A 13,040-nucleotide genomic window follows, 5' to 3' on the forward strand; every position below is an offset into this window, starting at 1 on the left:
GACCATTCCTGCACCCTGCCCCAGAGAAATAGCCTAAACAACTGTGTCTAGATACAGGTGGCCAGTTGCCCTGACTCTCAGAGCTCCCCCAGGCAAATCTTTTTCTGAGGCACCGTCAGATTTAAAACGCGAGGTGTGGGGGGGTGGCTGGGTTTTTTTCAGCCTGGTGAGTTTGCACAAGGTCCGTTCAAGGTCCCATGGGAGCAGCCCGGTTTGGCTCACACGCCCCTGACGAGCCTGCCCAGCCGCCCGTGGGGAAGAGCAGCGGCAGCGGGGTGTCTGGGGCCAGGCAGCAGAACACGCCTGCCCAGTCCAGGCGGCGTGGGCACCCGGGTGTCGAGCGGGGCTGCCCACGCCCCAGGGATAGGTTCGGCCGTGTCGCCGTGACGGGTGGTGCGTGGGGTGCGGGGATTTCTCGCCCCACCAGGACCAGCAAACCAGCCACCCCAGAAAAGCCCAAACGGCTGGGGTGCAGCCGTGCACCTGGGAGCTCCCATTTTGGGCTAGCATCACCCACACCCTTGGCTGGCAGCGTGGGCTGACTGCTGCCCGTGCTGGGCACGGCTGAGGAACCCCAGGGCTGAGGTGTTTGGGGACCAGGTCCCGGTAGGCAGCAGAGTGCGGATGGGCCCTCACCACCGCCCCCCGCCCCCCCAGAATGATGAAAAGAAAATTAAATAAAAAGAATATGTCTGTGGCGGTAATAATAATAAATAGCAATAATGACGATGATAAAGAAGAGGTCCCCAGAGGCCGGGGAAGCGGTGGCTGCCCCCCTCTCCGCGGTGGCGGGGCGGGGCGGGGCGGCGGCGGGGGGGTCCGGGGGGAAGGCGGGAGGCGGGTGCCGCCTTCCCCCGCAAAACAAAAGGGAGCGGCGGCGAGAGCGGCCGGGAAGGACGGAGGGGATCGTTCCCCGCTGCGGGGCACTTGCCGGTGGGTTTGCGAGGGGAACGGCTCGGCGGGGGCAAAGCCGGGGGCTTGCGGGCGGGCCGGCTCCGTACCGGGGCCTTGGGGGAAAATGCGTCGGGCCGGGGGCAGCCGCTCCATGCGCGGGCGGTCCGCGGAGGGGAAAGGAGGCGAAGGGGTTTATCGGCCTGTACGGGGGGGCGGCTCCATCCCGGGGCACCCCACGGCCGCCAGCTCGGGACGGTGTTCGGTGTGGGCCGGGACCCCTGCCACAGGGGTGGGGTCCCCGCCAGTGGGATCCCGCTGAGTGCGTCCCTCCAGGGACCCTGCCGCTGACGCTTCCCTCTCTCCCCCGCCCTCTCCCCACCTCCAGGGACCCTGCCACTGACACTTCCCTCTCTCCCTCGCCCTCTCCCCACCCCCAGGTGAGCCGAGCTCCCCTCCGTGCTGCCGCCATGTCCCGCCGCAGCCAGCGCCTTGTCACCACCCGCTATTACCCCGGGGACGAGGATGCCACGACCAGCAGCAGCAGCACATCTCTGCTGGGTGGGACACAGCTCCCCTTCAAGGAGACCACCGGCAGGTTAGTGGGGGGCACGAGTGGGGGGTTCCCCCTGCCCAAATCTGACAGGGGCGGGGCATTCCATCCCGCACCAGGGACCGGGCACCTTCCTGCGTGGGGTGTGGGGATATCTCGCAAAAGGGAGCGTGACGGTGAGCCCGACGCGTTCCGGCATGGCCGCCTTGGCACTGGCTGTACCCCTGCTCCAGCCAAAGCCCGGCGCTCCCAGCGCAGGCACCTCTGCGTCCCCGCGGGCCCGGCACAGGAGCCTGCCGTGGGTGGCCGGGTGCCAGCTCCCAGCTGCGGCTGATGGCGGGAGGGAGGAGGGAGGTGCGCTGCGAGTGCCGGCCGGAAAACCGCAGCGGTGCGAGCGGAAGCGATGCCCGGGACGGGCGGGAGGCCTCTGCAAAGCAGACGTTGCAGCCTTCGAAAGCTGCCGCCATCCGGTGTGGAGGAAAGTGATGCTGGTCGAGGGATTGGGGTGAATTCCCCATTTCCCCCCATGAGTGCACTGTGACACCCCCTCCCGCCCACCCCTCCCCCGTAACCATACATGTCTGATGAGCCTGTTCTCGCCTCCCGCAGGGCGATCAGGAGGAAATCGAGTAGCACAAAGCGCCTCTCTCCCGCCCCCAGCACCCAAACCTCCTACTATAGCGAGTCCATGATGAGCGAGTCCTACCTGGGGGGCAGCCGGGGCCTTCCTGCCCTGGGTAGCTCCATGTTGGATGATGACCTGGACAGCAGCATGTACTGGGGTGAGCCCTCCCACTCTCCTAGGGCAGCTGGGGACCTCCCTGGACACTGGAAAGTGTTGGGGCAACTGCCCAGGCTGGCTGGCTGACTGGGTTGCCCCTTGTGGAAGTGATGGTGGTGATTTCTCAGTGGAACTCTGTGTTTTGGGGCAGGTGGAGAGCTCTCCACCAGGAGGAGAAGAGGCACGGGGGACACCGAGTCCAGTAAGATCAATGGGGTGCTAGAGAGCAAGACATATGACACCTACACATCTTCATCTGGCTACTCCTCGGAGGACGATTACGCTGGTAGGGATGCACTAGTCTGTCTGTAGTGGCAAGAATGCAGGGGAGGCATCCCCAGGGGGACAAGCCCAGGGCCTGGCTGTACCCAGTGTGCTGCCAGTCCCCACTAGATGCCACCCCCAGTGCAAAGCCTTTGCTGTGGGCAATGCACTGAGATGCTGTCTGCGTTGGTGACTTGCTGCTTCCTTTCCAGGTCACTATTACTCCAGCCAGAGCAGCTCCGGGTCAGGTCTGAGAACTGCAGCCTCCCGGGTGGGCTCCTTCCTATGGCAGGTGTTCACCTCCCCAGGTGAGTGGAGGGCTGGCAGGGGCACTTCTAGCAGAAGTGTTCTTGCCAGTCAGCATCCCTACTCTCCAGGTGCTGTGTGTGCTTTTCCCTGTTTGGATGGAGGGGTTTTATCCCCTTGTGATGCCACCCTTGGGCATGGAGGGGACATGTCTGTCAGGACTCCTCCTGAGGCTTGTTTGTTTTCCTGGCAGTTCAGTTCATGGGGTGGCTGTTCTCGGGGCTGGCAGGGGCCTGGCACCGCCTCACTGGCACAGCTTCCCACCTGGACAGCGTCCCCTTCTCCAGGTGAGTGTGCTGGGGGGGACACTAGGATGGGGGAAGCACAGGGAAAACCTGCAGGACCCTGGAAAGGGGAGGCATATTTGGGGTGGTGGGTGTCTTGTCATCTTTGTTTTCCCTCTGGCCCCCATCCAAAGGTGATGGAAGGTGGCTGCAGTCCTACAGGCACCTCTCTCTTCTCCATGCTCCAGGCGCTACCCACGTCTGAAGAGGTCCCTGCTGCTGCTGCTGCTCCTCCTGCTCCTTGCTGCTGCCGCCTACGGTGAGCCACCTCCCTTGATGTGCTGCCCTGAGATCTGGGGCAGTGCAGAGCCTCCCACTGCCATAGCTGGGGGATGGGATGGCCTGGAGCTCAGTGCTCATGACTTCTTGTAACCTGGTCCATCTGCATCCCCGTGCCAGTGTCTCCTGGTAATCCCTGGAGATGCTGATGGCTGAGCCTCTGCATGTCCACCCTGTCCACTCCTGTGGCCCATTACCAGCCTGTGGTTTTGACCATCTCGTCCTTCTGTGCCCAGGAGCGTGGTACTTCTACCCGTATGGGCTGTCGACACTCAGCCTGCCTTCCTTCCCATGGTGGGGAGCTGGAAAGCTTTCCTCCTCCTCTGATGTTCCTGGGGCAGGGGACCTGACCACACTGGACCAGGTAAGCCTCAGCAAAGGCATGACAGTGGCCCAGGTGGAATGAGTGCCTTGCGGGGAGAGCTGGGGTGGTGTGATCCGTGGCTGAACAATTGCTTCCAGGGTATGAGGAATAGTGGAGAACGGGGCAGATGATGGCCACACACTGGCTCCCCCAGCTTGTGGCCATCTCACTCTTGGGGTGTCCCGGGGATGGAGCCTTCTCCTGGGAAGCAACAGATGAATAAGATGTCACTGACTGAGGAATGAGTGGTGAGGGTCCCCTTTCCCAGGGGTCCTGTGGAGCAGGCACTTCCCTGGAGGGCTGCATCACACCCTGATTTTGTCACTGCAGGGGGGACACCGACTCCTGGCTCGCTTCCAGTCCCTGGAGAAGCGCTTTGAGGCACTGGAGGCTGAGCTGTCACGGTGGGAGCTGCGTCGTGGGGCGGCAGCAGTGACAGCAGGGGGAGAACCACCCCCGGGGGACATCCTTGCGCTGCTGGAGGGGCTGGTGAGCCGCCGGGACGCGGGGCTGAAGGAGCATCTCCACACCGACATGGCCAACCACCTCCAGGTGAATGACACGGGGAGTGCAGGGAGATGGGGGTGGGCAGGGCCAGGCTCTGATATTCCACCCTGTTCCTTGTCCTTCAGGGTGAGCTGGATGTGCTCCGAGCCCAGGTGCAGAGGGATTTGGACGGGCGCCTGGGCAAGATGGCACAAGCTTCCCGGGTAAGCAGATGAGCATGTGGTGATACCTGGACAGGACACCCTCAGCAGTGGTGTCGTGGGTCTCACCCCTTCCCCTTTTCCTGGTAGGAGATGGAAGCACGCTTGCTGGAGCTGAACTCGGAGTGGCAGAGGTAACACTGGCTGTGGGGCAGGGCCACTGCTCTGTTGGGGGCAGGCAGGTAGCTGGGTGAATTCCCCTCAGCCAGGCTGAGGGTTTGCAGGCCTGGCTGGGGACAAAGGAGAGATCAAGAGGCATAGTCTGGGGAGGAAAGGAAGGAGGGATACATATGTGGGTGTCTGTAGGAGCCAGCACTGTGCCCTTCTGGCCAAAATGGCCAGTGGTATCCTAGGGTGCATTAGGAACATTAGGAAGGGCATTGTCAGTAGGTTGAGGGAGGTGATCTTGTCCCTCTACCCTGCCCTAGTGAGGCCACCTCTGGAGTGCTGTGTCCAGTTCTGGGCTCCTCAGCACAAGAGAGACATGGAGCTCCTGGAGCGGGTCCAGCAGAGGGCTATGGAGATGATGGATAGACTGGAGAATCTCTCTTATGAAGAAGGGCTGAAGGAGCTGGGCCTGTTCAGCCTTGAAAAGAGACAACTGAGAGGAGAGCTCATCAATGTCAGTGGCTGAAGGGAGAGTGACAAGAGGTTGGAACCAGGCTCTTCTCAGTGCTGCCAAGCAGTAAGATAAAAGGCAATAGGCAGAAACTGAGGCACAGGAAGTTCCACCTGAATATGAGGAAGAACTTCTTTACTGTGCAGTGACTGCACGCTGGAGCAGATTGCCCAGAGAGGTTGTGGAATCTCCCTCACTGGAGATAGTCCAGAACCATCTGGACACAATCCTGTGCCATGTGCTCTGGGATGACCCTGCTAGAGCAGGCAGGTTGGACCAAACGACCCACTGTGGTCTGTTCCAACCTGACCCATTCTGCAGTTCTGTGGCTGGCAACAAGGCTCCAAGAGCAATGGCAGCAAATGACCTTTTTCACTGTTGTTTTGCATCACTGTGAATGTGGTCCTTCAGCTGAGGGGTGAGCTGAGGATGCTTTCCCATGGGATGCAGTAGAAGAGGTCACTGCTACTGGAATTAAAACTGGGTCTGGAGATGAGGTTGAGCATAGGTGATGTGGGATAAACCTCTTCTTCCAGTTTGCAGAGGGGAACTGGGCCTATTGGCTCGAGGTTTTGTTATCTTTCTTTTGGCACAGCTCGGTACAGGAGAGCCTGCGAGGCACCTTCCAGCAGGAGGTGGGCAAGCTGGAGCAGGAGGTGGCAGTGCTGAGGAGGGAGCTGGCAAGCCTCAAGTCAGACCAGGAGGTGATGGGGAAGCATGTGAAGGGGATACTGGAGCAGCTGAAGACAGTGCGGGCTGATGTGAGTCCCCGGTCCCCAGCCTGTTTGGCAGAAAGGCAAGCAAGGGTTCCTGCGCCGGGGCTGAGCTCTGTCCCCACCGTTCCAGGTGGAAGCGCAGTTCCCAGTGTGGATCAGTAGGTTCCTGTCACAGTCCCAGCAGGATGGTGCTGCTGCCTTCATCCTCCAGCGGGAAGACTTGCAAGCAGAGCTCCAGGCTCTGGAGCACAAGATCTTTGCAAAAGTCCTGGAGGACCGGAGACTGTCAGCACGGGATGCTCAGGCAGGTATTGGAGCGGCCCTGCGGCAAGGAGGGACTGCAGGAGTGACAGAGGAGGTGAGTACTGGCCTGAGCCCCAGGGACATGAGGTGACCACAGAGTTGGGCACTGTGCCCCCCACTTTGTGTGTACAGGGGGCTGGCATGTGTGCCTGGCAGATGGCAGAGGCATTGAGACAGCCCCCACAGCTGGGATATTGATCCTGGGCTCACAGGATGCAAGAGCACCCTTGAAACTCCTTCTCTGCCACTCCCTTCTCAGTTTGTACTTGCTCTGTGCTCTGGAAGGGGTCACAGGTGGTAATACCTGCAGCCCTGCAAGGCTCTCACTTGTCGCTGCTGTATTTTGAGGACAGGTGAATAAAGCGACACGACTCCTGTGTCTTCTCGGAAGGCAAAAGCTGAGTTTATTAGAAACCACACATTCTTTTTATAGACAGTTACGATAAAGGTGGACCTGATTGGTCCTTAATCGATATCCCTCACACCATTGGCTAATTAGGAGCAACACCCTTCTTGTAAACATCTTACAATTAACAACAAGGTCAAAATACCAGCTGCAGGATTGTTTTAATTCTTTCTCTGAACTTTCTCAAAACTTCCCAGAGGAATGTCTGGGAAAGTTTATCTGACTTTCTTCTCTGACCAGTTCTCAGCATCCACACTTACTGTCTTAAAATCCAAGCTTCTGCTCGTGCATCCTTCACCCAGAACGTGGGAGAGGTGCCAACAAGGCTTCCATGGGTGGAGCATCTTGCTTATCCCCATTCTTCAGCAGTGCTGCGGAGCTGTTTGGTGCAAAGCATTTCAGCAGAATGACACCAAGGGGAAAAAATGAGCCTGCTTGCTTTGGAAAGAGTTGCTGGCAATTCCCTGTGGAGGTAGTGGAGGGGAGGGATCAAGCTGGGATTAGCAGTCCCCATAGTCTGTGCGAGCTTTGTGCACTCCATGAAGTTTAGACCTAAAGTGGTGCTGGCAGAGTCCTAGCTCCTTAGGCTGGCTTTGGCTCCAGAAGGATGTTCCAGCCATCTCCTCCTTCTCTGGATGGGGAGAGCTCCCATCAATCCAGTGGTTCGGGGCAGGAGGGACCAGCCGATTATTCTGGGTGGTCTGTCAGGTTGTGTCTGGTGCTACTTCTCCTCCCTCTGGGCCAGCCCCTCTTGGGGACAGGCAAGTGCAGCGTGCCTGGGTGCTGCCCCTTCACTGCACAGCTCCTCTCCCCTGGGGTATTTTTAGCAACCTCTAACAAAGTTTCCCAGCCAAATGCGCGTCCTCTTATTTTTGCCACGGTGATTCATCCCCTGGCTGTTCTATCCCGTGGCTGTTTTGCGGGAAGGTCCTTGCACTCTCTGTCCCTGCAGGGGCAGGCGGGTGGGGGGCAGGATGCCTGCCTCAGTTTGTCACCCTCCTGTGCTCTCTGCTCCCGCTGCAGCAAGTGCATCTCATCGTGGGCCAGGCCCTGAAGCGCTACAGCGAGGACCGTGTGGGGATGGTTGACTATGCCCTCGAGTCAGCAGGTAAGGTGGTCAGGACGAGCCAGCTGTCCTGGGGAGGTGACACAGGGGCTGGCCTGCAGCTTACCTGCTGCCATCCCCTCATGCCAGGGGCCAGTGTCATCAACACTCGCTGCTCAGAGACCTACGAGACACGGACAGCGCTGCTGAGCTTGTTCGGCATCCCCCTGTGGTACCACTCACAGTCCCCCCGTGTCATCCTGCAGGTGGGCGCTCAGTGGGAGGGCTGGGCTGGTTCTCAGGGGGTTTTATTGGGCTTTGACTGTTGCTCCAAGCCAGCAGCCAGGCTGGTGGGAGAAAAATTACTCTGATGGTGGTAACATTGCTGGCGTCTCACTTCCATGCTCATAGCCAGATGTCAACCCTGGGAACTGCTGGGCATTTCGTGGCTCCCAGGGCTTTGCTGTCATCCGCCTCTCTGGCATTATCCGCCCCACGGCCGTGACACTGGAGCACATCCCAAGAGCCCTCTCACCGGAGGGGACCATCCCCAGTGCCCCCAAGGACTTTGCTGTCTATGTGAGTGCCCTCACTCAGACCTGAGGGGGGCGGGGGGGAACACAGTGGGAAGGTGCTGGAAGGGATGGCTAACAAATCCCATACCTGGCTGTGGGGTGCTCTGGGGGGGTTGGTCTTAGCCTGAAGAAGACGAAGAAGCAATACTGGTGGGGAGAGGGGCATCACTGAGTTTCAGAAAGATTTTGGGGGGAACACAGGGACAAAGGGGCTTGAGTAGGTGTAACTTTTGGTCTTCCCCCCCTTCATCCTTCCCCACTGGTCCCTGTTCCCATTTGTCTATTTTGACCTGGAAGAGCAGGAGCAGGGGCCAAGCACACTTGCGTCTCCCTCTCCCTCTTCTGCCCTGGATGTGTACATCACCTCTGGTCTCCCTCTCTGATGACCCCTGGTTCTCCCTTTCTGCCTCCCTGCCCTTCCATAGGGTTTAAAGGAAGAAGGAGAGGAGGAGGGCCTTCTCCTTGGACAGTTCACCTACAACCATGATGGCGACCCCATCCAAACATTTTACTTGGAGGTAAATACTTTGCCCCTGGAGCACCTGATCCCCAAGAAGAAAACGGGGCCTCTGGGGTCTCTGAGCTGTAGAGAGCCCTCAAGGTCTCAGGTTTTTCTCTTCCCTCCTCCCCAAGGGTGACTCCATGGGCACATACCAGCTGGTGGAGCTCCGGGTGCTGAGCAACTGGGGCCACCCCGAATACACCTGCATCTACCGCTTCCGTGTGCACGGGGAGCCGGCGCACTGACCCCCGGCCCCGCGCGGGATGAGGATGCTGCCGGGCTGACAGCAGGAGGGGATGCGTCCGGTTCACTGCTTCGCACGTAGAAATCCTGGCCTGTGCCAGCAGCCACCCCTGGAAGCTGCTCCCCTGGGGGGAAGAGAAGAGCTGGTGTTGAAGGGGTGAGGTTTTCACTCTTCCAAGGACCAGGGTGGTGAGGCAAGAGCATCCCACGTGGGTCCTAGCGCAGCCTGGCTTGTTTTCTTTGTGTATGGGACGTTTTAACTTTTTAAGCTAACTTTGTATCGGGTTTGCGCTGCCCCCCTTCCTGTTGTCCCACTCCTTTCTAGCATGGCCAGGGCTTGGGAAAGGGGTGTGTCATTTTGTGATGTGCTTCATGCGGGCTTGGGTGCAGGAGATCGGTGTGTGGGACCATGGTGCCTGACTCAGTGCTGCCAGAGTAGGTGGGAGCCACTGGTTGTGGCCACCAAGTTCCCTCCACACAGGGTCACTTCTCTTGCCTTGGTGTTGGTTTGGGTAAAGATCTCCAGCTCTCCAATGCTGGGTTGGCAGAGAGGAAATAAGACAGTATTAATGAAGTATTAACATAAAACTAATGGTTTGGAGCAGCAGGAGGAGAGGAGCGTGGCACATGTTGGTGGCAGAGCCCACCTTGGTGCTGCCATCCATCCACTCCAAGCCCTCCTGCTGACAGTAGCTGAGTTGGGTCTTACTGATGCTGTTGGCCTCCCTGGCTGGCTGACTCCCAGTGTTAAGCTTGATGATGCTATTGAAAATTCCTGTTGCCTGCTTTTCCTTTGGGGTTTGTTCTGATATTTTTTTTTAAAGAGGGGTGGGGAGGGGAGCTATTTTCCAGTTGGGGTGTTGAGGTTGGTTTTTTTGTCGGGGTGGGGGTTTGTAGTAACAAAGGGAAAAAAGACTTTTTCCATGCAATTTGTACTTAACCAGAGAATGTTACATGGTTCCACTTGGATGAGTGGCTTAGATGTGGAGAGGGCTAGAGCTTTGTTTAGTAGAATAGCATACACAGTAGGATAAGCTAGAATAAGATGAGCAGAGCTGTTTAAAATATGGGCCTCACATTGTTGGTGGCTTGGTAGCCGGGGTCCTCTGTGCACTGCTGCTGGTGGGGTGCTGGAGGCATTCCTGCCCTCCTTGCTCTGGATGTCCTCTGAGACTGCAATGCGTGGCTGTGGCCTCTTGCCCATGGCTGCATCTGTATATACTTGACTGTTAGCAGCAAGTGGAGCTGCTGCCCCAGGGCTCTGCAGGGTTCCTGGGGGGGAGATGGGGCAATCGCCAGGGCTTGCAGGTGCCAGCATGCAGAGCCACCCCCCGCCTGCAGGGCTCCCTCAGCTCTCAGCTCCTCGATGGCAGATGGCTGGCACGGGCTGACCTCCTTTCTGTAGGAAGGGCTCCCTTTTCCTCCTACCTCTCCTTACTGGCATTGCACTGTTCTCTGAGCCCTGGCTGTGGGAGGACTGGGCTGGAGCAGGAGGGGGAGCTCTGTCTGCAGTGGGCACGTAAATCTTGTCTGTACTGTTGGGATGGGTGGAGGCACAGCAGGGGTTTGCAGGAAGGATGCACAGGGACCTTCCCCAGGCTGAGGGGTGCTAGGGCCATCTGGCCCTCCACCTCCTGGCTGCCTGCATCACACTGTTTGGCTTATGTTATTGGATGGTGTTAACAGCCTCCAGGTTTGTGTTGTGTTTCACTGAAAGAAAAGCTTAAGAGCTCATGGTCAGTGTTTCAGCCCTGTCCAGTGCTGGTATCATCCTTCCCCTGACACCATGAGAGCACCATGTATTGATTCCCACTCTGGTGGTCTCTGCTTGAAGCACTGTAGGTGTAGAGGAGGAGAACAAGGGGCTAAAGAAGTGTCTCCTTTCAGCATCAGGCAGAGCTGCTGAGCCTTGACTCCTTCCATGCCAGCCTGGGAGGGTGAGGGTGGTGGCAGTACACCCCTCCTTGGAGCAAGGGGTTTCCTTGCTCCAAGCGGGGGAAGTGAGCTCAGAGGGCACAGTCCTGTCTCCCAACAGGTTAAAATTACCCTGTGGAGCCTCTTGCAGAGCTGGGAGGCCCTGCTGCAGGGAGAAAGCTGACCTGGAGCCAGAGCCAGGGACTATAAATTCTCTCCTATATTGAGCGTAGTCTTAATTCTTGGCACCCACAGCCAAAGTTATTTTAAACTTGTCTGCAGCTGCCCACTTGCCTTGGAGTCCTGTCCATGAGTGCACTGAGCACATGGAGCTATGCTTTTATGAATGCCTATACCTGTTCTGGGTTTGGCAGACCAGCTCCTGTATTTATTTGAATCATAAAGAGAAAGCAGAGATGAGGCTCTCCCTTTTTCTCACCTTTCTCTGGCTGCTGGAGCAAGAGCTATAACCATGAGCCTGGGAAAACCCCTTTTCTTACATTCCTTCTGGCTCCCTGGTCTCTGGCTTGGACTGTAAGAACAGACAAGGTCTTTGCCCAAGAAAAAAATGATTTTGTGGTAAATCAGGCATGCCGGTGAGAGGCAGGAAAGGTGACCTCTTCCCCTGAAAAGGGAGTTGTAGTGCGATCTCTGCTCCTTCCACATGGGTAATACTTGCTGTGTCTGGGTTAAGGGAGCATTTGACTTTACAGTGCAAGCTTGCCCTGTCCTTTGGACACGAAAATCTTTGCTCCCTGGACCTACCAGTGAGAGCTCATCCTGGGGCTTCATGCTCTTTTCTAGCTGGTTTTAGAGGCCTCACCATGCCATCTGTGTGAGGATCCCCAGGAACATATGCTGAGGCTACATGTGGGTTTTCAGCCCCCAAATTCAGCATCAGTGCTGGGCTGCAGCCCGAGCACCTGTGCCAAGGGCCAGAAGCCGCTGGCTCTCGAGATTGGAGCTTGCAGGATTTCTGCAGCACTTCCCAGAGCTGCAAAAGAAGAGGGCACAGAAAACTGCTGCTTCAGCATGTGCTTCTCTGCCCAGGGGTATTTAATCCCAGAGCTGATGCCGAAGATGATCCTGGTGAGGCAGGAGAAATGCAGAACAGCTGTGGGAGCAGATTTCTCGTATTTACTCTATTTCCCTCCTGTATTCTCCCTTCTTCTCAGTTTGCCCTACACAAGTTATGAATTAGCCCTGCAGAAACAGATGGTTACAGACAGGAGTTTGTGTTTGATGCTGTAGCCTGTTGCAAATGCTGCACTGTTTTGTTCCTTTTATTTTTTAATCAACAGATTGTAATTTATGCCTATGCAAGAAAAAAAAAAAAAAGACCAAGACATAAATTATATCAAAACTGCCTAGTGTGGTTTGGATGTTTTGTAACTGAATTTGCTGTTGGGAATGATGCAGAGCTAGTAGTTAGACAAAGCTATTCTTGGAGCTGTTCTATGTAGTTTTATGACAAATCCTTATTTTCCAGCCTGAAGTACTAACTACAGGGCCAGTTAACAAAGTTATCACCTTGTCATTGAGCAGACTTGAGGATGAAAAACTCCTTGAAACAATGCTGAAAACAAGACTTATTCCTAAAATCTCAAATTCCTTGGGACTAAAAACTTCTACTAGACTTAAGTGTGTGATATCATGGCTGTCCTCATTCTACAGTCACCTCCCAAGCCTTCACATCCTCTCCCTTACCATGAGCAGAGCCCAGCTTGGCCCCAAGGAGCAGCAAGTGAAACTGGGTTAGCAGGGACAAAGCTTGACACAAAGCCAAATTCAGGGAATCTGCTTGCTTCTCTTTTCCTTCACATGGGCTAACTACTCATCAGCTACAAAGCAAGCAGAAAGGAAATACTTAATTTTCCTTAGCGTGAGGAAGTTAACTTAGTGCATAAAAAAGGCTGAAAAATGGGAAATTGAACTGCCTTGAGGAGGGTAACAACCTTGTCTGCTTAACCTGGGCTTGGAGGAAGGCTTATATTGAGGAATACTCATGCAGCTCCTCCCCCCAGAAGACCACGCTAGGGCCAGGCTTGCTCTCTGCTGGCCCTGGACCAGCCCTTTCAAGGAGGAGAAGGGCTATGTGGGCCTCAGCTCTGGCTACCACAGCCCAACGCTTACCTATGAAAGGGCTGTGCAGAGCAGAAAAAGCCTTTGTGAACCTCTTAGATCAACTGAGGAGACAGAAAAAGGCTCCTTGCAAACTCTGGGGAGTCCCACTGTATTTGCAGAAACAGGTGAGGTGCATGTCCCAGGAAGCACAGTAGGCAGGCACT

At 56.6% G+C, this 13,040-nt stretch overlaps 1 protein-coding gene across 2 annotated transcripts; it reads left to right on the plus strand.

Annotated features, from left to right (window-relative positions):
• The first annotated feature begins 837 nt into the window (after positions 1-837).
• On the plus strand, positions 838-12,118 carry SUN2 (Sad1 and UNC84 domain containing 2). Of its 2 annotated transcripts, XM_053942993.1 has the most exons (18): positions 838-933; positions 1,332-1,489; positions 2,054-2,226; positions 2,377-2,511; positions 2,702-2,797; positions 2,989-3,082; positions 3,268-3,338; positions 3,595-3,722; positions 4,053-4,274; positions 4,355-4,432; positions 4,520-4,563; positions 5,644-5,809; positions 5,895-6,122; positions 7,497-7,581; positions 7,669-7,784; positions 7,930-8,097; positions 8,519-8,611; positions 8,727-12,118. In XM_053942993.1, the coding sequence occupies exons 2-18, from the start codon at positions 1,362-1,364 to the stop codon at positions 8,838-8,840; spliced, it is 2,139 nt and encodes a 712-aa protein (XP_053798968.1). In that variant the 5' UTR covers positions 838-933; positions 1,332-1,361; the 3' UTR covers positions 8,841-12,118. The 2 variants fall into 2 exon arrangements, 1 of the variants encoding a protein (XP_053798968.1); XR_008430962.1 differs by lacking the exon at positions 8,727-12,118 and having other exon boundaries at positions 7,934-8,097; positions 8,519-8,607.
• Positions 12,119-13,040: the final 922 nt, after the last annotated feature.

The sequence above is a fragment of the Vidua chalybeata genome, chromosome 5 (assembly GCF_026979565.1).
Source record: "Vidua chalybeata isolate OUT-0048 chromosome 5, bVidCha1 merged haplotype, whole genome shotgun sequence".
Taxonomy (NCBI): domain Eukaryota; kingdom Metazoa; phylum Chordata; class Aves; order Passeriformes; family Viduidae; genus Vidua; species Vidua chalybeata.